This window comes from Pelophylax lessonae, assembly GCF_965119305.1.
Source record: "Pelophylax lessonae genome assembly, chromosome: 1".
Lineage (NCBI taxonomy): Eukaryota > Metazoa > Chordata > Amphibia > Anura > Ranidae > Pelophylax > Pelophylax lessonae.
Window position 1 is genome coordinate 162079671 of NC_138768.1, and position 21852 is coordinate 162101522.

General features: G+C 42.7%; 1 protein-coding gene across 1 annotated transcript in view; it reads left to right on the forward strand.

Annotated features, from left to right (window-relative positions):
- The first annotated feature begins 1109 nt into the window (after positions 1 to 1109).
- FAM81B (family with sequence similarity 81 member B) overlaps positions 1110 to 21852 on the forward strand; it is an 83632-nt gene continuing 62889 nt past the window's right edge. The window contains exons 1-3 of the mRNA XM_082247726.1: positions 1110 to 1174; positions 7461 to 7698; positions 10628 to 10746. Coding sequence (XP_082103852.1) covers positions 1131 to 1174; positions 7461 to 7698; positions 10628 to 10746 — 401 coding nt within the window. The 5' untranslated portion in view covers positions 1110 to 1130. The remainder of the gene's footprint in view (positions 1175 to 7460; positions 7699 to 10627; positions 10747 to 21852) is intronic.

Genomic DNA, 21852 nt, shown 5'->3' on the forward strand with positions numbered 1-21852 from the left:
ATCTATCTATCTATCTATCTATCTATCTATCTATCTATCTATCTATCTATCTATCTATCTATCTATCTATCTATCTATCGTAAGTTTAAGGTTCTGTAGAAGCAGGTTTTCAACTTATTTGTTTTTTTCTCTATTAGGCTCCTCTTAGATTAGCGCGTCTCCAAAGTTGCACGATTTCCAGTGCAACTTTGGAGCGCGACTTTAATGCGACTATTGGTGCAATTTTGACCTGACTTTACATTCTCTGGACCAAAGTTACATCTAAAATCAAAGTAGTGCTGGAACCTTTTCTGAAGTGGCATTGACTTCTGTAGTGTCAGTAGGAATGGCTCTCATTAACATGCATTGAATTTTGCATGTCCTGCGACTTGGGGGTCTCACAAGTTGGATCCCAAGTTGCACAAGTGTGAATGGAGCCTTAAGTCTAGTACATACCATTAGTGAAAAAAACAACTGACAGCTATTGGCTGAGAGCACTGATTAGAAGCCAGTCGGCTGCTGGTTTTCCAGCCTGCAAGTCCCATGGCCAGCTTCTGTCAGCCCTGTTGCCATACACACGAGCCGAATGTCAGACGGTTTTGAATAAACCGGCCGATGTCCCCTGACTATGAGCCTGTGTGTACAAGGCTTTAGTTGAACTCTGCTGACATGTGTCTTTTTTCTTTATTTGACTATTTATGTAGGACAAACAAGTATTGCTGGGTGTGATAGATTTAAAATGGACTTCATCTTTGGGTCTTTTTTTCCAATTTAACTATCCTCTATCAGTAGCACAGCCCATGGCACAATGTTATAGCACGAGTACCACAAGCGTGTATTTAGGGCTTATTGTACTGACCTTTACTCTTAATCCATATGGTAGGATCGGTTTTTATTTACTGCTTGTATTTTATTTATTCGTTATATGTGTTTTAATGCCTACCTATTCATGTATTAATGTCTGCATGTTTAAAGTGGTAGGGCAAATTGGGTTAAAGGTCTAAAATCTGCAGTGAATTACATATATGTAGCAATAGCAATACTTTTTGCGTAATTAGAAAACTTTGGTAAAGCTATATAACAATAACTCTCCAAGTGATGAAGGTAAATGTATATTGATATATTCTCCTTTTAGGTAGAACTCAAGAAAAATGTCAAAAGATGCTTCTGTGCAGCTCATCCCTTACCAGGAAAGGTAATGCTTGTTTGGTTTATAAGTAAAATACATGTAACCATAAAGTCAGTCTGGCCAAAACCTAAGTTGCAGCTTTTGGTAGATGCTTTAGAGCAGCCTTTCTCAACCTTTTTACCATAGGGAAACCCCTGAGATACTTTTCAGGTCTCAGGGAGCCCCTTCTAAAATAATGCATTGGGGGTCAGTGGGAAGCATGTAACCACTGGGTGGTCAGTGGAAAGAATGCCCCCTTACAATCCTGGTCAAAATGCAATCTTTACAGACAACAAAAAAAGATCACTGGTGTTATGCCAAGTACTTATGGACCCAAAACTACAGTATGTAGGCCCCATCAGATGGGAGGTCAACCAGTCACATGCTCAAGGGACCCCTAGAAGCTTCTTGAGGAACCCTAAGGTTCAATGGTACCCTGGTTGAGAATGGCTATTTATTTATTAGTCCATTAGTGAAATTTCTGCTATTACATTCCTAGATATGGACACTTCCTGTGGCCTTTATAGGGGCTCCCACTTTTTTAGAATTTTAATCTATTTTATATTAATTATATAACTACACCTAAAAGTGCACAATGTGATTAATAAAAATGAAAATTAAAAAATTTATGAAACATTAATGAATATAAATATAAAGTGCATCAGCAATTGTAAAAATCCCATATAAAGTGCATATACAAATATAAAGTACATCAGCAATGGGTGGGTGAATCCATATTTGTATATGCACTTTATATGGGATTTTTACGATTGCTAATGCACTTTATATTTATATTCATTAATGTTTCCTAACATTTTTTAATTTTCATTTTTATTAAACACATTGTGCACTTTAGATGAGCGCAGCTTTGTACACTTTTAGGTGTAGTTATATCATTTATACGTTTTCACGATTCAGCTGTAGCCCTTTTATATGGTTCACACCAATATATTGCACTTTATGGATTTGTCCTACACATTTATTTAGATAGGATTTACACTTTTATATATTTTTGCCATTTGCACAGGTACTGTTGGCGATTAATGCCAATTTGTTTTTATTAATTTATATTAAGCAGAACAAAAGGTGCTGGGCAATCGAAATGTCAACAGGGACACCCAAAACTTACAGAAAAGGAATTTATTGCACAAAGATATGACATAACTCATAACTAAAATATCACTTTTGGATTACGTGAAAACAAGCAAAGAAATATGGCTTTTCCTCAAAGAATGACCAGCCACATTCAGGGATGAACAAATCATGCCTACAGATACCTTTAATCCCCCAATATTGTGCTTTCTAATTATGAGGCTTTATCTACAACACATTTCTCCACACACGGAGAACAAAATCAGCACAGGCAACTGCCAGATGCTCATTTTATGGTTTAATGTATTTGACTTTAAAAAAACACACACACACACACAAGCCAATGTGGCCTTTAAACAATCACATTGTCTATTACAGCCATTTGTTACCACAGCAAATATCAATTGTTACTGAAAATTGGTGGTGGCCTATTTGTAGCCTGACTATTGCTGATTCCTATAGTATTCTGTCTATGTAGAGGCACCTTGAGAATAGTAGATCTGCACATATACTGTCACTCATTTAAAAAAGGCTCCGGTGCAGCATACAAAACAGAATGATTTTGGGTGTCTGGGTATGGAGATAACTGTTATTGCAGTGATGCTCAAACAGAAAAACTCACATAGCACTTTTAAATTGAATTAATGAGCTTTTCGCTAGAGTGACTTAAACTGGCTCCCTGGCCTAACTAGAATTTAAATTAACTCTACAGCTTCCTTGAAGTAAGAGGGAAGATTCAGGAGTTGATACAGGTGAAGGAAAAGTAAATCAATGTTTTTTATAATTAAAAATGTAATATTGGGGCTTCCTATTGTAAGATTCACAATTTGTAGCTGCTATAAACCACATGGCCTCTATTAGAAATTAGAAGTTTTTTTTTTTTTTTATTTCTCTATAACAGTGGTCCCCAACCTTTTTCGCTGGCAATCTTTCGGGGCAATGGCTGGTATTGGCGCTTCAATCATCATGGCACCATGGTTTTCACTTGCCATGGAGCCTGGCACCAGATGCAGCTTGCCACGTTGCCTGCCACCAGATGCAGCTTGTCACTTGTCACGTCACCTGCCACTAGATGCAGCTTGCCACGTCGCCTGCCACCAGATGCAGCTTGTCACTTGTCACGTCACCTGCCACCAGATGCAGCTTGTCACTTGTCACATCACCTGCCTTCAGATGCAACGTGTCACTTGCCACGTCACCTGCCACCAGATGCAGCTTGTCACATGTCACGTCACCTGCCTTCAGATGCAGCTTGTCACTTGCCAAGTTTCCTGCCACCAGATGCATCTTGCCACTTGCTACTTCACCTGCCTTCAGATGCAGCTTGTCACTTGCTACATCATCTGCCACCAGATGCAGCTTCTCACTTGCCATGTCACCTGCCACCAGATGCAGCTTGTCACTTGCCATGTCGCCTGCCCCCAGATTCGAATTGCCACTTGCCACGTCACCTGCTACAGATGTGGATTGTCACTTGCCACATCACCTGTCACCAGATGTGGATTGCTACTTGCCAGGTCACCTGCCACCAGATGCAGCTTGTTAGGTCACCTCTCATCAGTGGGAATTGTCACTTGCCACGTCGCCTATCACCAGATGCAATTTGTCACTATCCTGCCACCAGCTGAAGCTTCCCACTGTTACTGTTTCTGCAACCAAAAATTACCAGATGCAGCTTGTTACTTTTTAAATGTAAAAGCAATTTGGTGGCAGGTAATAGTGACAGCAGAGAAAGAGGCTTCTCTCTACAGGCTTTTCCGCACATGTGCATTGGCTGTGAAGGCGGGCAGTGAGAGATTATTTAATCTCCCTGCTTCCCAAGGCTGCATAGTGAGGGTGGAGCTGCGATGATGCAGGGCGGGCAGTGAGAGATGTCATCTCTCTGCTGTCTCATCCACCAGCCCGCCTGCCCTCTGGCTCTCTCATGCTGCCCGCCCATCGCACTCGCAGCCTGTCTGCAGAGAGGCCACAGCCCAGTGTCAGGCCACGGTTCAGTGGTTGGGGGCCCTTGTTTTATAAGGGCTGGTTCACACCACAAAAACACATTCCAGATCCGTTCCGGATGTGTTTCAGCATGCACCTTTTTACTGTGTTTTTGACAAGTTCCAGTGCATTTTTTATGTTTTGATACATTTCCTGATGCATTCCAGATGCTTTCTTTCTTCTTTTTCCTGTTTTCTTTTTTTCTTTTTACTGTACTGGGTTCCCATGCACTTGTGTGAACTGGCCCTTAGCTATAATTTCTAAATCTCAAATACTATTACAGTGTATATATATATATATATATATATATATATATATATATATATATATATATATATATGTATATATACACAGTATATAGAAAGCAAGCAAGATCAAGTCTCTAGTAAATCAACCCCTATTTGTCTCTCTATACATCTTTATTGTTGCAAATATTTTACCAGGGACAGAGGAGTAGCTTATACTAGGAAGGCAGTACTTCTGTATATCTAGGCAGACACTCCAAATTATGGAAACATTTTTTATTGTAGCAAAAATAATTCTTTACTAACACAATGAGCTCAGCATGAAGGAGCAATAGAAAAATCTCTCTAAATGACAACACACACACACACACAATAGGTCTACAATAGACCTAATGTTTAAAACCTGGGACAAAAGTGGACCTTGATAGCAAATCAATCAGTCAGTTATCTCTGTCACTTCTCTCTGTTGGCTTCAGTAATACTAAGTGCCAGGTTCCCATCTGTCCAACCATCACCTACCTGGTAGGATAATTGTTGGCAGTGCACCACAGGATACCTGGTCAGCAAATGATGTAATAGAAAACATTGTTAATTGTTGCTGTTTAAACCAGGCGTAGCTTCAGTGAGCCAGACTACCCTGCTGTTTACAGAAACCTGCTATATCCATCATAATAGCAAACTGTAGGTCAATACAGTCAAAATGCAGCATGCATGGCTTAATTCCAAAACACTGGTGGAAACAGGCTCATCACCGGCAACAATGAATTTGACAATACATGACAAGACTTACTACACAGCAGCTACAAAAAAACTGGAAAAGCTGGAGTTTGCTGTAAATTCTACAGATATATAGGCAGAACTAACAATCAAGACTATTTGTACAGACACATACCACATAATAGACTGTACAAAAAAATGAAAGGAACACTTTGAAAACACATTCGCTCTCAATAGGGAAAAAATCTCATGCTGGATATCTATACTTATAAGCACCGGGTAATGTGTTAGGAATTAAAGGATGCCACATTGTTTGATGGAAATTAAAATTATCAACCTAAATAGGGCTGAATTCAAAGACACCCCGAAAATCAAAGTGAAAAAATGATGCAGCAGGCTAGTCCATTTTGCTAAAATTTAATTGCAGCAACTCAGAATGGTCCTCAGTAGTTTATATGGCCCCCACGTGCTTGTATGCATGTCTGACAACATTGGGACATGCTCCTAATTGAGACGACGGATGGTGTCCTGGGGTATTTCCTCCCAGATCTGGACCAGGGCATCACTGACCTTCCTAACAGACTGAGGTGCAACCTGGCGGTGTTAGATGGACCAAAACATAATGTACCAGAGGTGTTCTATTGGATTTAGCTCAGGTGAGCGTGGGGGCTATTCAATGGTATCCATTCCTTCATCCTCTAGGAACTGGCTGCATACTTTTGCCACATGAGGCCGGGCATTGTCATGCACCAGGAGGAACCCAGGACCCACTGCACCAGCGTAGGGTCAGACAATGGGTCCACGAATTTCATCCTGATACCTAATGGCAGTCAGAGTGCCATTTTCAAGCTTGTAGAGGTCTGTGCTTTCCTCCATGGATATGCCTCCCCAGACCATCACTGACCTACCATCAAACCGGTCCAGCTGAATGATGTTACAGACAGCATAATGTTCTCCACAACTTCTCCAGACCTTTCACGTCTGTCACATGTGCTCAGGGTAAGCCTGCTCTCAACTGTGAAAAGCACAGTGGCGGGTCTGCCAATTTTGATGTTTAATTCCAAATGCTAATCGAGTTCCACGGTGTTGGGCAGTGAGCTAAAGGCCCAGTAGAGGACATTGGGCCCTCAGGCCACCCTCGTGAAGTCTGTTTCTGATTGTTTGGTCAGAGACTTTCACACCAGTGGCCTGCTGGAGGTCATTTTGTAGGACTCTGGCAGTGCTCATCCTGTTACTCCTTGCACAAAGGAGCACATACCGGTCCTGCTGATGGGTAAAGATCCTTCTATGGCCCTGTCCAGCTCTCTGAGAGTAACTGCCTGTCTCCTGGAATCTCCTCTATGCTCGTGAGACTGTGTTGGGAGGCACAGCAAACATTCTGGCAATGGCATCTATTGATGTGCCATCCTGGAGGAGTTGAACTGCCTGTTCAACCTCTATAGAGCCCCAGTAGTGACACTGACCCTAGCCAAATGCAAAACTAGTGAAAAACAGTCAGAAAAGATGAGTAGGGAAAAAATGTCAGTGGCCTCCACCTGTAAAACCATTCCAGTAACTAAGTAAGCAAGAGTAACTACCTGTCTCCTTTAAAAATCTCCTCCATGCTCTTAAGACTGTGCCTGGGAGACATAGCAAACCTTTTGGCAATGGCACGTATTGATATGCCATCCTGGAGGAGTTGGTCTGACTGTGCAACCTCTAAAGGGATCAGGTATCACCTCATGCTACCAGTTGTGACACTGCCATTAGCGAAATGCAAAACTAGTGAAAAACAGTCAGAAAAGATAAAATTTCAACAAAATCGAGTAGCCTGCTGCATCATTTTTTCACTTTGATTTTTACAGGTGTCTTTGAATTCAGCCCTCTGTGGGGTGATAATTTTTATTTCCATTAAATGATGTTGCATCCTTTGGCTCCTAACACATTACTCAGGTCATATCAGTATAAATCTCCAGCATGATATTTTTCCCCATTGGGATCTGATGTGTTTTCAAATTGTTCCTTTAATTGTTTTGAGCAGTGTATAACTGACACACTGAATACACGTCACCCAATTTTAGCTACAAATTATTTTGACCTAAACTTTTCTAACTTGGTAGTACTGAAGATGCTGTATAATATGAACAACATGGAGAACTTTTATGTGATGAAAGCCTGTGGAATTGGTTTTAGAGGTTTTTGAAGCATAATTCAAAATATCTACAATCATACATACTTTCCCATGTCTTAAAGTTTTTTTTGGGTTTGTGTTTTAATTACCATTTTTTTTAATTCAGGGGGCAGTCCTTCCTGCCTAGCATCCATGGAGGTAGAATTGAGTCACTGGAAGGCAGATTTTCCAACCAGGAGAAGACAACCACCATACTCCTAGAACAGGCCTTCAAGATTAAAGAGGATGTTTCCATGTTGAGAGGCAACCGCGGCACCCAGTGGGACTTGATGGCCCAGCGATTGCTTGAAAATCACATGCAGATCGTCACACAAATAGTTAAACAGCTTAGTAAAGACATTGAGGTACACAATGGAACAATATAAATGTTGTAAATGTGGCAATCATAACCCCCTAATCAGCGCAATAGAGCCAATATGGCTTCCACTATTGTGAACCATCCAAATGTGGTCACACTCAGGACGCTATAGCTGGTTGTGCAAAAGGCCCTCTTTGTGTGTGTTTTAACAGGCTTTTGTATAACAAAAGAACAGGGGTCTTTGAATGTCTGTTAAATATCCTTCTTCTGCTGATAGAACAGAGGGGAATCATGATAACCATAGGCGTGAGCAGGGGGGTTGCCAGGTGTGCCTGGGCACACCCTAAATACTTTGTGCAATGCCAATTCCCCCTACTGCCCAGGTTACCCCCAAGTTGGCCCTTCACCCTGTAGTTCTGCTGGCTTCCCTCTCCCCCTAGTTGCTATGGGGGATGTTTCAGGATGGAGAGTGGGGGGAAGGGGCTAGTAAATATGTAATTTACCAGTGCCTTCCATTTCTAAATGAACCCAGTGAACACACTTACTTACTGTGTTCATTCATAACTGAAGCATAGTAAACTATGTTTACTGCGCTTCAGTTTGTGAATGAACAGGAAGCTGCTCAGCACAGAGCACTTCCTATTCATTCACTGTCCCGTGAAACAGAGGCTGCAGAGAAAGGCATGTGTGTTTGGGGTGCACATCCTAATGCAATAGGCTGTGCACACCTATGATGATAACCATTCAATTTATTGTATTATCTCATAAGCATGTGTGTGTCAGATAAACAGGGGTCAGCCAGCAGTTTGGCTGTTTTGCTCCAAATATAAGCAAAATGTGGCCTTCCAATAATATTGTGGGAAGGCCACCTTCTGCTTAATGTATAGAGGCATTAGACTAGGGAAAACGATCTTGCATTTGGGAATAATCTTAGACCAGTTTGTGATGCATTAGTGAGGTCTTTCACACTGCATTCTGATAAACTTGAATCAAGGATTATAGGACCTACAGACATAAGCACATTTGCTTCATGTTGAGGTCCTCGGATTATTTCAAAGAGCACTCGCTATCCGGACAGGAGAGTATTTGTAATCCAATGCCCATAAGTTAAGGTACTTATGGCTGCGAGCAAAGGTTCAAACGACTAAGTGTTTAGAGAAAGATAAAGATTCATTGCAATTAAAGAAGAGCCCATGACTGATCTTACACGGTCATAAATTTGAGTTGACTGCAAGAGGGTCAACTACTACCTAGAGGATGCCATTAAAATGCCAACTACTGCTAGAATACCTGAGCTATTTTGATCTTTTTGAGTATCCTGTGCCCCCCATCCCCTCTCCTAAAACTTGATTCAGAAATAAACTTTAAGAAGACCAAAGTTTTTTCTTTCCACTATACACTAAAAATCCAAACCTGGAAAAAAAAAATGTTAGTCTGCACGCAACTTAGGGCAGGGCTTGATAAAACCCAGGCACCAGGTCGCACTGGCGACTAGAATTAGCGGACTGGCACCTGGGCTACACTGCAGTCCCTGCCCGCGGTTTCACGGACTAAGATGCTGCACCGGCCTGTAATTGAGGCCGCGGCTTTGCAGCCTGCTGTAGGGAGATCCTTCAATCGGGGGAATTGGTGTCCTCCTGTTGTGGCTGAGGCTGCAATAGGCAGTCAATGGCGGCGCTGAGATGGAAACAGTTTTTTTTATTTATTTTATTTTTTTCTATTAAAATTTATTTTTTATTCTTTTTTATTCTCTCCCTGTCATGCCACACAGCCGAAAGCCCCTTTCACATGGGCTGTCTGATCAGGTCTGCCTGTCAGTTTTTCAGGCGGACATGATCGGACCCTCCAGTCTTCTCTATGGAGTGGCAGATGTCCTCTGACAACCGCCGCCATCCGATCCTGTTGGCCAAAAACAGATGGATGGTGGTCCTACTTTCCATCCGTCCGACGGATTGAATCGGATGGCATCAGATTGAAATGGACAGGCAGTCCATTTCCATTTGACTGTCCCATAGAGGAGAGTGGGACTGTGTCCATGTTCGCTCTGTATAGCGGTGCAGACAAGACCTGTCATCCACCTGCTCAGCGGGGATTAGTAGAGAAACCCCACTGAGCAAGCGGATTCCGCTTAGCGAAGGTGCACGTGTGAAAGGGGTCTAAGGTGGCATGAGTTACTGGATCTCCTATTGCCTCCAACTTGCTGCACTGTCCTCCCCTAGTGAGCCACTGCCCATCTCACCATCAAGCAAAGTACACACGGGCCAAATGCCGGGCAACATCAGCCGGTTCATTAAAAACTGGTCCAACAGAAGTCGGCCATTCGGCATGCGTGAAAAAAAACTGGCTCCTAACTTTTTTAGCTGGCTCCTAGATTTCAAGCAAATTTGTCAAGCCCTGACTTAGGGGGTCATTCTGCACCACCCCAAGAGGAAGAGAGTTACACTTCAAAATCAAAAGCAAGACAAATAATCGTTTATAGAAGCCCTAGAGGCACCTTTAGCACATGTCTCTAGTCCCTCCATAGTTTATCAGTCTCTATCCATATATATGACAGTCTCTTAAATGTTGTCTCCCTTGTTGGTATAGAAAGGGACAACAGAATAAAAAGAGGTTTTGGGAAACAAGAGTCCAAAGTACACTCTGTTGTTGTTTTTCAAATTAAGAACTATTTTTTCAATAACAGCATAGTGCCAGCTTTTTTTAATGTATTTCTGCCCAATTTGTTCTTTTAAACAGACTCAGATAATAAATTGCCTGTTATAGAAAAGCATTTATAACAAGTAAACAATAGAATAATCACTCGACAAAAGTTTAAATATGCTGTTAGTAAAAGAAATACATACATCCAAGTGTTTCAGGGGAGTTAAAAGAAAATCCTTACCTCCAACCATAGGACAAAGTATTATTTAGTCAGCCGATTGTGATCATTTGCTATTGTCAGTACAATGATGTCAGGATTTCTCTCGCTGTTGTAGGTTTTGGAAAATGAAATCAGGGCCAGAGACACAGTAAGCACAGGAACAAGCTTTGCTGTGCAGAACCTGGATAGAAAACATCTATCTGGAATTGGTGATCTACGTGGCCGAGTAGCCAGGTTAGTTCTATGGATTTACTTTGTGTCAACATTGGAACAAGGTGGAATATAATGTTTGAAGAATGTTTTCTCCAGAATTTCTTTAACGGAGTCGGTGGATGTTCTATACACATTTAACATGTTAATTTAATTTCAAAAGGTAATTTCAAATGGCAAGGTTTTTTATTTGTTTCATCCGCAGCTCTCATCAAAATAATGATGGTGATCCTGCCATGAAGGTCTTTGTTCAGGTAGATCCTATTAGGGGGCCACAGCTGCCTTCTGTGTTGCTGTGTTACCTGCACCTCTCATTGTGAGTACAAGCAGCCACGCTGACACACATTGCAAAAACAAGGTCTACCCTTGTAACCAGGGTTGCTAAACCAGGGCTCTGTGGAACCCTAGGGCTCCTCCTGAAGTTGCTAGGGGTTCCTTGAGCAATTTCTGCCTCTCAGATAAGTTTCCAATGACACCATTGTTCCTTTTAGCTATCTGTAAGGGGGTAATTCTTCCCAATGATGACAAGAGTAAGGAGCATTCTTCCCATTGACTGTCATTCTAATGTGTCATGAGTTGTAGATTTTTAATTTTTAGCAGGGGTTCCCCCGAGACCAGAAATAATTTCAAGGGGTTCTCTGTGTTGAAAGGGTTGAGAAAGGCTGCTTTTGACTATAATTAATCGGTCCATTGATGTGCAGTTACAGAAGATCAGCAGCAGTAAGTTGAAAAAAAAAGCATAAAAAAAATCTGAAAACAAGATTTTATGAGAATAAAAACATCATCCCGATATGCCTTAGATCTACTTTAATGATTTACATATCAAATGGAAGCATCTGTATGTAGCAGGTTTTCCAGGCATTGAGCCTGATGTGGGTCTGCCATTGTTACCGGTTACCTCTCCAGCCCATGTGAGCTGTGACCCAGGGTGTGAGAACTGAGACATTGACAACTCCGGCATCTTTGTTTTGTGGTTTTATTGTAGATAAGATGATGGGAGAAGGGAATGAGTGGGATACTCCTTAGGCTCAACTAAATACACTTGGGATTTTATCCAGGAAAAATGTCTGTTAGCGCTGCCTTGTCGCCAGCCAACGCTCACTGACTCTCAGAACACACTGTAACTTGATAGAAGTGCTGAATCCTCAACTTTAAGTCCAGAAGATCCAGGACTGTGGATTATAGAACTACTGACACTGCGATACTGCAAAGTCACTGACTACTCCCCCCAGCCTTGCACTGGCTTGAGGTAGTTTGTTGTAGGTTCCTGTATAGCTGCAACTCTCAACTGACACTCTGTACAATTCAGGGCCCAAACTGCCGGTGCCCCCTTTAACCTTCAACTCTTCGGGGTTCACTGACTATGTACCCCCTCTGTAACTTCAGGGTCCTCAACCTAGGTACCCCCTTTCCTCAGCTAGCTGACACTGGATCCTAGAACCTCTTCCGGAGTGGCCCCCTCTGACTTTAGGCAGACCCCCAGGGGCAATCCTCAGTACTCACAACCTGTGTAGACTTTCCTGGGACTGGACCCCACCCGCTCTCCGCAGGTTCTCGGCACACCAGATCCCCTCAGCTCAACTTAGCACTCTCTGGATACCCAGGCAACACCCCGAGACATCCGCATCCTCAGACAGGAGGAGAGACAGCAGTTCTCTCCCTCCTGGGACTCTGCTCCTGCCAAAGACACCATGTCGCGCACCTCCCCCAAACATATACACTCCCAGAATTCTTTGCGGCATAATCTGCCTTCTGGGGTAGTTACAAGCTTGAATGTGTTCCCTGATTGGGCTTCCTCCACTACCCTATGAGAAGCCTCTCACAGGAACCAGTGGGGAAACTTCCCCTTCAGCAAACACATCTGGAACCCATGACACTCTAACTAAGAAATCATGGCCCTGCTGTTAGGCAGACAAGGCCCACTAGACATTTACCTAGCACCTACCTGTAGGGTGCTACATGTATAAAGTCTAAATGTAAACATGTTCATCCATTTTATTCAAATAAACCCGCGCTAGGTATGATAAAAACAAATAAGGTGATAATGTGCAGCTGCTGTTCACTAAGTATAAAAACTCAGAGATATAGATAATAATAATAAAACAGCACTTGCCTATGTAAACTTATATATACATCAAAATCAATAAAGTGTTCATGTGCAAAAACATGATATATGCATAACATCAGTAAAAGTGCTAAATAATTCCAACAAATATAAGTGCTGAAGGTGCTCTGAAATGTCCACAAAAGTGAAATAAGGTGCTTGTAGATATAAAAGTACTTGAGTGCTTCAAACAATTCAAACAGTGCGGGGTGCTTCACTCCCCTCCTGTGCCCCCACTCACCAGAAATATTGGACCCTTAGCTATTTCAGTCTGGGGTCAATGAGGCTTAGGACTGGTGAGGTGAACGCCAATACACCTGCTTGATGCTGCTACACTGCCGCTGTACACCAACTTGCAAAAGGGTCTTTAGGGCAGATTGATTGACCTTTGCAGGTCTAATAACAGCCTTTTTTGCTGCTTTTTCAATGCAAGCAAAGAGCGCCTCATCTATGGAATGACACTTTGTTAGCCTTTTTATATATCAAATAGAAGCATCTTTATAAAGTCTAAATATAAACATGTTCATCCATTTACATGCTGCCCATCCATAAACATTCATTTAGAGGACCCTTGTAGTGAGCAAAAGGTTTGCATCTACGCGGCCATGGGGGCTGCGGTTTGCGTGGACACAACAGCCCATTCATTAGAATGGGCTGCCTTGCCCCATGACACACAGGAAAGAAGTCCCTACACTACTTTGGAAATCACAGCCTGCACAGGAACCAAGAGACTGATCGTCTATCACACTTAGAAATGGCGGTATGGCAGGATAATGTTATAATCATGGGGTCTTCAATTATCCAGATATTGACTGGGCAGTTGGAACTGCTAATTCCGCTAAGGCTTGGTATTTCTTACATGTCTTGCAGGACAGTTTTATTTGTTGATTGACGGATGTCCCAACTAGAAACAAAACTCTGCTTCACCTACTAATTACAAGCAACACTGGGCTGATAGCGGATGTGGAAGTAAGGGATAACTTAGGAAACAGTGATCACAGGGCAATTACGTTCACTGTAAATCACAGAAAAAGCAGACACGAGAGTAGGACAAGTACATTAAATTTCAAGAGAGCCAACTTTCCTAAACTGCACTCCTTACTTCATGACATTAAATGGCAAGATATTCTAGAAACAAAAACAAAAAAAAAAACAGGGAGAAATAGTGAGAGTACTTTTGGAACATTTTAATAATGGCATTAGCTAGTGTATTTCAATGAGGAACAAATATAAAAGAACTAAGGTTAAACCTGGGTGGCTAAATTTGAGCGTAAAAAGGCACATTTAAAAGAGAAAAAAAAACTGTCCTTTAAAAAATATGAAGCTGCTGGAACACCGTCAGCATTCCAGTACTACTAAGAATGCATTAAGAAATGTAAAAGAGCGATCAGGGTGACCTAGCAGAGAAGAGAAAAAATAAAATAACCTAGAAGAGAAGAGTGAAAATAAAATCCCCAAAACTTTTTAAAATTTAAAAATAGTAAAAGACAAGACGGTAAGGTCAGCAACACAGAAAGGAGGGTCCCCTTGAGGCTAACCGAATCTAGTGTTCTTTAAAGACTTGAAAAACCTGTTGTGAACAAATCATCAGGACCTGATGGTTTACACTCAAGAGTCCTTTAATAATTTAGCCAGGTCATTGTTAGATGGCTATTCCTAATCTTTAAGGACAGTTTACTGACTTAAATGGTCTCAGCAGACTGGCAAAAGTTACCATGGTACCAATATTCAAAAAAGGACAGGGATACATACCTGGTAACTAAAGGTCATTCAGCCTAACATCAATAGTTTGTAAACTATTGGAGGGGATGATAAGGGACCATATCCAAGAATTTGCTGATGAAAATAGTATCATTAGTAGTAACCAGCCAGACAAACCTATTAACATTCTTTAAGGAAGTGAACTGTAATCTGGATAGAGGACAGCTTGTGGATGTAGTGTATCTAGATTTCGCCAAAGCATTTGACACAATACCCCAAAAACACTTAATTTAACCACTTCCGGACCGCCCACCGGCACTTTGACGTTAAATACCGGGGTTATGGCAGCATGCTCCTAGCTACCGTTTCCCGCCAGCAGTACCCACAGCAGTGCCAGCCAGAGCCAGCAGTACCGGCCAGAGCCAGCAGTACCTACAGCAGTACCAGCCAGTGCCAGCAGTACCCACAGCAGTACCAGCCGGAGACGGCAGTACCCACAGCAGTACCAGCCAGAGTCAGCAGTACCAGCCAGAGACAGCAGTACCCACAGCAGTACCAGCCAGAGCTGGCAGTACCCATAGCAGTACCAGCCAGAGCCAGCAGTATCAGCCAGAGCCAGCAGTAACCACAGCAGTACCAGCCAGCAGTGCCCACAGCAGTACCAGTCAGAGCAAGCAGTACCCACATCAGTAGCCGCCAGAGCCAGCAGTACCCACAGCAGTACCAGCCAGGCCAGCAGTACCAGCAGCAGTACCAGCCAGAGCCAGCAGTACCCACAGCAGTACCAGCCAGTGCCAGCAGTACTTGCCAGAGCCAGCAGTACCAACAGCAGTACCAGCTAGAGCCAGCGGTACCAGCCAGAGCCAGCGGTACCCACAGCTGTGCCAGCCAGAGCCAGCAGTAGCAGCCAGAGCCAGAAGTACCCACAGCAGTAGCAGCCAGAGCCAGCAGTATCCACAGCAGTACCAGTCAGTAGTACCTACAGCACAATAATAGCCAACAGTACCAGTCTGAGCAAGCAGTACCCACAGCAGTACCAGCCAGAGCCAGCAGTACCATCAGTACCCACAGCAGTACCAGCCAAAGCCAGCAGTACCAGCCAGAGCCAGCAGTACCCACAGCAGTACTAGCCAGAGCCAGCAAGTACCAGCCAGAGCCAGCAGTACCAGCCAGAGCCAGCAGTACCCACAGCAGTACCAGCCAGAGCCAGCAGTACCCACAGCAGTACCAGCCAGCAGTACCAGCCTGAGCCAGCAGTACCCACAGCAGTACCTGCCAGCAGTATCCACAGCAGTACCAGCCAGCAGTACAAGCCTGAGCCAGCAATACCCACAACAGTACCCATAGCAGTTCCAGCCAGCAGTACCCACAGCAGTACCATCCTGAGCCAGCAGTACCAGCCAGTAGTACCCACAGCAGTACCCACAGCCGAGTACTAGCCTGAGCCAGCAGTACCCACAGCAGTACCAGCCAGCAGTACCCACAGCATTTCCCACCAGCAGTACCAGCCAGCATTTCCCTCCAGCTGTACTAGCCAGCATTTCGTTCCAGCTGTACTAGCCAGCAGTACCAGCCAGCTGTACCAGTCAGCAGTACCCGCCAGCAGTACCAGCCAGCAGTACCCACCAGCAGTTCTTTTCAAAACTTACCACCGCAGAGTCAACTGCGCTCCAGACTTACCGACGCAAACTTGGAAAACCAGTTGAGAGTAGCAACATCATCAATACCAGCTAACATCACACACCTCACCAAAGAGAAGCAGTTCTGGCCATCACATTAGGGGTGAGTTAATTAAATGTTTGACCAAATATAACAGGCTAATTTTTAAGTTGATAATTTTGTACAGCCCCGAAATGATTTTATAATTATCCAAATGGCCCTTGGCAGAAAAAAGGTTCTGTGTTTGCTGGTCATATGAAGCTGGGCAATAACTCTATAACAGGATACTGAAACTTTACAAGAAGACCTAGATAAAATAAAAGGATGGGCAAATGAGGTTCAATGTAGGAAAATGTAAAGTAATGCACTTGGGGGATAAAAAGATAAAAGCAAGCTAAAGGCTAGGGGGAGAAACTCTGAGGGAATCGAGGGAGACTCAGCAATAGCATGCAATATCTCCTACAGTTTATTTACAGTATTAATCAACATTCACTTGGATCACTTATCAAAGATTCAAGTTTTCACATCGGTCTGGACTTGTGGAACTTTTTTTCCTTCTTTTTTTCTCATCAGTCTTTAGGCCTCATGGGACAATTTTACAGCTGCTGTTTGTGGGTCCGATGTTTTTTTCTACAGCCAATAAACGCCCCGGCATGTTATTCTATGTGTCCATGCACATATAAGCTGTTATCGGCAGTTTTTGGCAGGGGCAGTTTCTGGCTGTAAAAAACCCGAAAACAACCCCACAATAAATGACGAAAAAATGCCAAAAAAGCTGGAAAATGCTGCTAACTACAGGATTCAGACTTTTACAGATCCACATGCACCATAGTGCATAGTCCTGCGAGGGCAGGTAAACCCACGAAGAGGCAAGGTTACAATGTATATGTATACAAATATGTACGTAGGCCCAGGGCTTTTTTTTTCTCAGAGAATATGTGCAGGAACTTCCCCTTTCAGAGTCACCCCTTTGTCTCCGCCCCCTACCCACCTTCAACCACCGTCCCGTGGTTCCAATCCAACCTCACCCACATCCCAGTATCACCCCTTTTAAAGAATACAGAACCAAGTAACATTTGGGGTGCTAAGTAATTTGTATAGAATTTGTCAATGATAACAAGAAAAGCAATAAAACAGACCCCTGCCGCCAGCAATAATAGCCGCCCCCCCATCAACAACAGATCCCCCAAGCAACAAAGTACCCCCCCCCAACAATAGACCCCGGCAGCAACAACAAAACGCCCTGCCGCCAGAATCAATAGACCCTCCAGCAGCCAGCAACATTATACCAATCCCTCAACAGTGGATCCCTCCTAGCAACTACTGACCCCCCAGCAACATAAGACCCACCCCCAGAAAAAATAGATTCCCTGCAAGCAACAATAGACCCCTCTGCAAAAATAGATCCCCCAACAGCCAGTATCAATAGACCTTCCAGCACACCCCAGCACCCCTTGCCATTACATACATTTAGTCCCGGAGGTGCCGAACTTCCCCACGTTCCCGCTGAAAAAAAGCCCTGAATAGGCCTAATGCATAGACCCAATTCTGTATCATGGCATATATTCCATAACTATGTTAAAAAATACAGTTTGCTCAGGGATATGAATAAATATTGTAAAACCTACAGCAATGCATGTAAAGGCAACACTTCAAATTAACCCGTCAATGCCTGGTGAGTTTGGATAGGAGGAACTAAAAAAAAAGGGGTACATATACACAAGTACTTGCTTGTTGCAGCCAGCCATCTCATACTTTATTGAATTAGAAGAGCATCCACTGTGGAGATAGATACATTTTTTTCAGGGCAGGGAGGCATTGACTTTTGCGAGCGAGGCCCTAATGGTAAATGGGGCAGCCTTTATTCACCCCCTAGCTATCAGTTTCTTTGTGCTGTAAAGGGTTTTGTGTAGGAATATAGTCATTAACTTGTCTGTTTCAGGGTCAGGGAATATCCCAAGTATGCAGTGTTTGGGGCTTAAAGAAAGGGGAGGCCCATAGTACAATGAAGGGATTGCACCAGTTGTTGCCAGTATTACCAAATAATTGGGCAAGTCCATAATTAACAAAAGAAGGTGCCAGGGGCCGTAAAACACAAGTAGTAATTTGTAGTAAAGTCGGCTAAAGTCTATTTGATATACATAGTAGGCTTTGGATGTTTTTATAAATTCAGTTTCACTTTAAATACAAAATCAATATTACATTTGAAACATGTTGAAAGGAAGTTGAATAACTAATGAGTAAAAATGCTGATCTGTTATTTCATGGTAAGCTAAATGATGGGGAAGATGGAGAAATTGCTGACACACTGAATTGTCCTAATTTGATAAAGAGGGAATTTAATAAGCAGGCCAGCTGCTATTTATTAGTGTCAGAAAGGACATTTGTTAACAAGTGCTGCCAGTACCTGAAGAAATGCCCATTTTTGTAATTTCACAATTAAACCTAGGAAAAGATGAAGGATATTTCTAACTGATCTATAACTGTATAAAGTTCAAAACATACATATTATCAAAACTGTTTATTTAAATATACTTCCTATTCATATTGTATAAAGAAAAGTAAAAAAAGTGCAGGATATGATAGGATTTTCTGCTGCACCTGGATGCATTTCTAAATTAGATGCCGCTATCCTCATCTTCTGAGTGGCGTAGAGGAAACTTCCAAAAATGTAAAATAATTTGGAAGTGGCATAGATCTTCAGGCTATAGCCAGGCAGTCCTATTAAACAAAAAGGTTCTAATTCTTCAGTGCTAATTATTTAAGTGCAATAACCAACAACTAATCATAATTCATCTGGTCCTTGTTTGAGTTTATTTTGATTGGCTGCTATTGAAGTCAGTGTGTCAGCATAACAGCCCAACTGCCCCAACATTTCTTTGCTTTACCAATATATAGTAAGTATATTACAATACAACTTCACTTGAAATGTGTAATAGTGACACTAAATAATATTCTTATTCATTAAAAAATAACATACTCATCTGCTACTTAAAGCCGTAGTAAAGTCCAGAAGAAAAAAAAAATCCGGTCCCCCTGCAAATTAATGGCATAAGGTCCTAGTATGCATTGCACACTAGAACATAATAAAAGACTTACCTGTAATAAACGGATCACTCCACAACGCACTTTCACCGCCGTCAGGGCTTCCATCTTCACCCGGTCCTCCTTCCAGGTTCACAGGCTCCAGGCCTTTTGAATTATAGAGCGGCTTTACTGTTACTCCCTTGCTTGCACCAAGGAGACACGGTCGCAGCACTGTTCTCTGGATTGATGGCATCATCAGTGTACCCAGGGCACAGTGCGCATGCTCCGGTGAGGTCACTGGTTGTACAAAATGTGAATACACATTTAAGTGATATTCATTTTACCTACAGGTAAACTTTATTACAAGCTTACCTGTAGGTAAAAGTGACAAAGCAGAGTTTACTACTGTTTAATGGCCCTGTGTAAGGATTTTCTTCTCTCTACTGTCTGCCTGTACATTTTTATGTATGCATTTCCTTTCCCTGGGTTATTGGCTTTGAAATCCTGGAATGAGGAATTGGAGAGAGATAGAAAAAGTCTCAGCCACATGTCCGGCCCATGCTTCTAAATCCTGGGCCAAAAGCAGCTATTATGCAGACACTACTAGGGCGGGACTAAAGGACAGAGTAGATAGGCTGACTCTTAATTCCGGTAGCACACCACACTATCTGCACACGTCTAATAATTTCTTACTATGTTTTTCTGACTCCTTGTAGCATCCTCTGTGAACTCCCAATTTGTTGTTTTTTTCCCACAATTCCATTTGGAACTAGGTGCAGTCATGTGTACTGCTCTATGCACATTACAAATCTATAGTCCCTAATCCATCTCGACAGTGAGCAAGAGAAAAAAAGGAATTTGGAGATTTGTAGGAGGCAGAGAGCAATAAAAGGTCCTTTTCTGAGTAAGGATTACATATCAGAGAGTTTAGTGTAATTTTAAAACTGACTATAGTTTTATAAACTGTGTGTATGTATGTATATATATATATATATATACACAGTATCTCACAAAAGTGAGTACACCCCTAACATTTTTGTAAATATTTGTATACTATCTTTTCATGTTACAACACTGAAGAAATTACACTTTGCTACAATGTAAAGTGGTGAGTGTACAGCTTGTTTAACAGTGTACATTTGCTGTCTCCTCAAAATTACTCAACACACAGCCATTAATGTCTAAATCGCTGGCAACACAAGTTAGTACACCCCTAAGTGGAAATGTTCAAATTGGGCCCAATCAGCCATTTTCCCTCCCCAGTGTGACTCGTTAGTGTTACAAGTTTTCAGGTGTGAATGGGGAGCAGGTGTGTTACATTTTGTCTTATCGCTCTCATTCTCTCATACTGGTCACTTGAAGTTCAACATGGCACCTCATGGCAAAGAACTCTCTGAGGATCTGAAAAAAGGAATTATTGCTCTACATAAAGATGGCCTGGGCTATAAGAAGATTGCCAAAACCCTGAAACTAGCTGCAGCACGGTGGCCAAGACCATACAGTGGTTTAACAGGACAGGTTCCACTCAGAACAGGCTCGCCATGGTCAACCAAACCAGTTGAGAGCAGGTACTCAGCATCATATCCAGAGGTTGTCTTTGGGAAATAGACATATGAGTGCTAGCAGCATTGCTGCAGCGATTGAAGGGGTGGAGGTCAGCCTGTCAGTGCTCAGACCATACGCCGCACACTGCATCAAATTGGTCTGCATGGCTGTCATCCCAGAAGGAAGCCTCTTCTAAAGATGGTGCACAAGAAAGTCCGCAAACAGTTTGCTGAATACAAGCAGACTAAGGACATGGATTACTGGAACCATGTCCTGTGGTCTGATGAGACCAAGATAAACTTATTTGGTTCAGATGGAGTCAAGCATGTGTGGCGACAACCAGGTAAGGAGTAAAAAGACAAGTGCGTCTTGCCTACAGTCAAGCATGGTGGTGGGAATGCCATGGTCTGGGGCTGCATGTGTGCTGCCACCACTGGGGAGCTACAGTTCATTGAGGGAACCATGAATGCCAACATGTACTGTGACATACTGAAGCAGCGCATGATCCCCACCCTACACAGACTGGGCTGCAGGGCAGTATTCAAACATGATAACGACCCCAAACACACCTCCAAGACGACCATTGCCCTGCTAAAGAAGCTGAGGGTAAAGGTGATGGACTGGCCAAGCATATCTCCAGACCTAAACCCTATTGAGCATCTGTGGGGCATCCTCAAATGGAAGATGGAGGAGCGAAAGGTCTCTAACATCCACCAGCTCCATGATGTCATCTTGGAGGAGTGGAAGAAGACTCCAGTGGTAACCTGTGAAGTTCTGGTGAACTCCATGCCCAAGAGGGTTAAGGCAGTGCTGGAAAATAATGGTGGGCACACAAAATACTGACACTTTGTGCCCAATTTAGACATTTTTACTTAGGGGTGTACTCACTTTTGTTGCCAGCGGTTCAGACATTAATGGCTGTGTGTTGAGTTATTTTAAGGGGACAGCAAATTTACACTGTTATACAAGCTGTACACTCACTACTTTACATTGTAGCAAAGTGTCATTTCTTCAGTGTTGTCACATGAAAAGATAGAATAAAATATTTACAAAAATGTGAGGGGTGTACTCACTTTTGTAAGAGATTGTATATG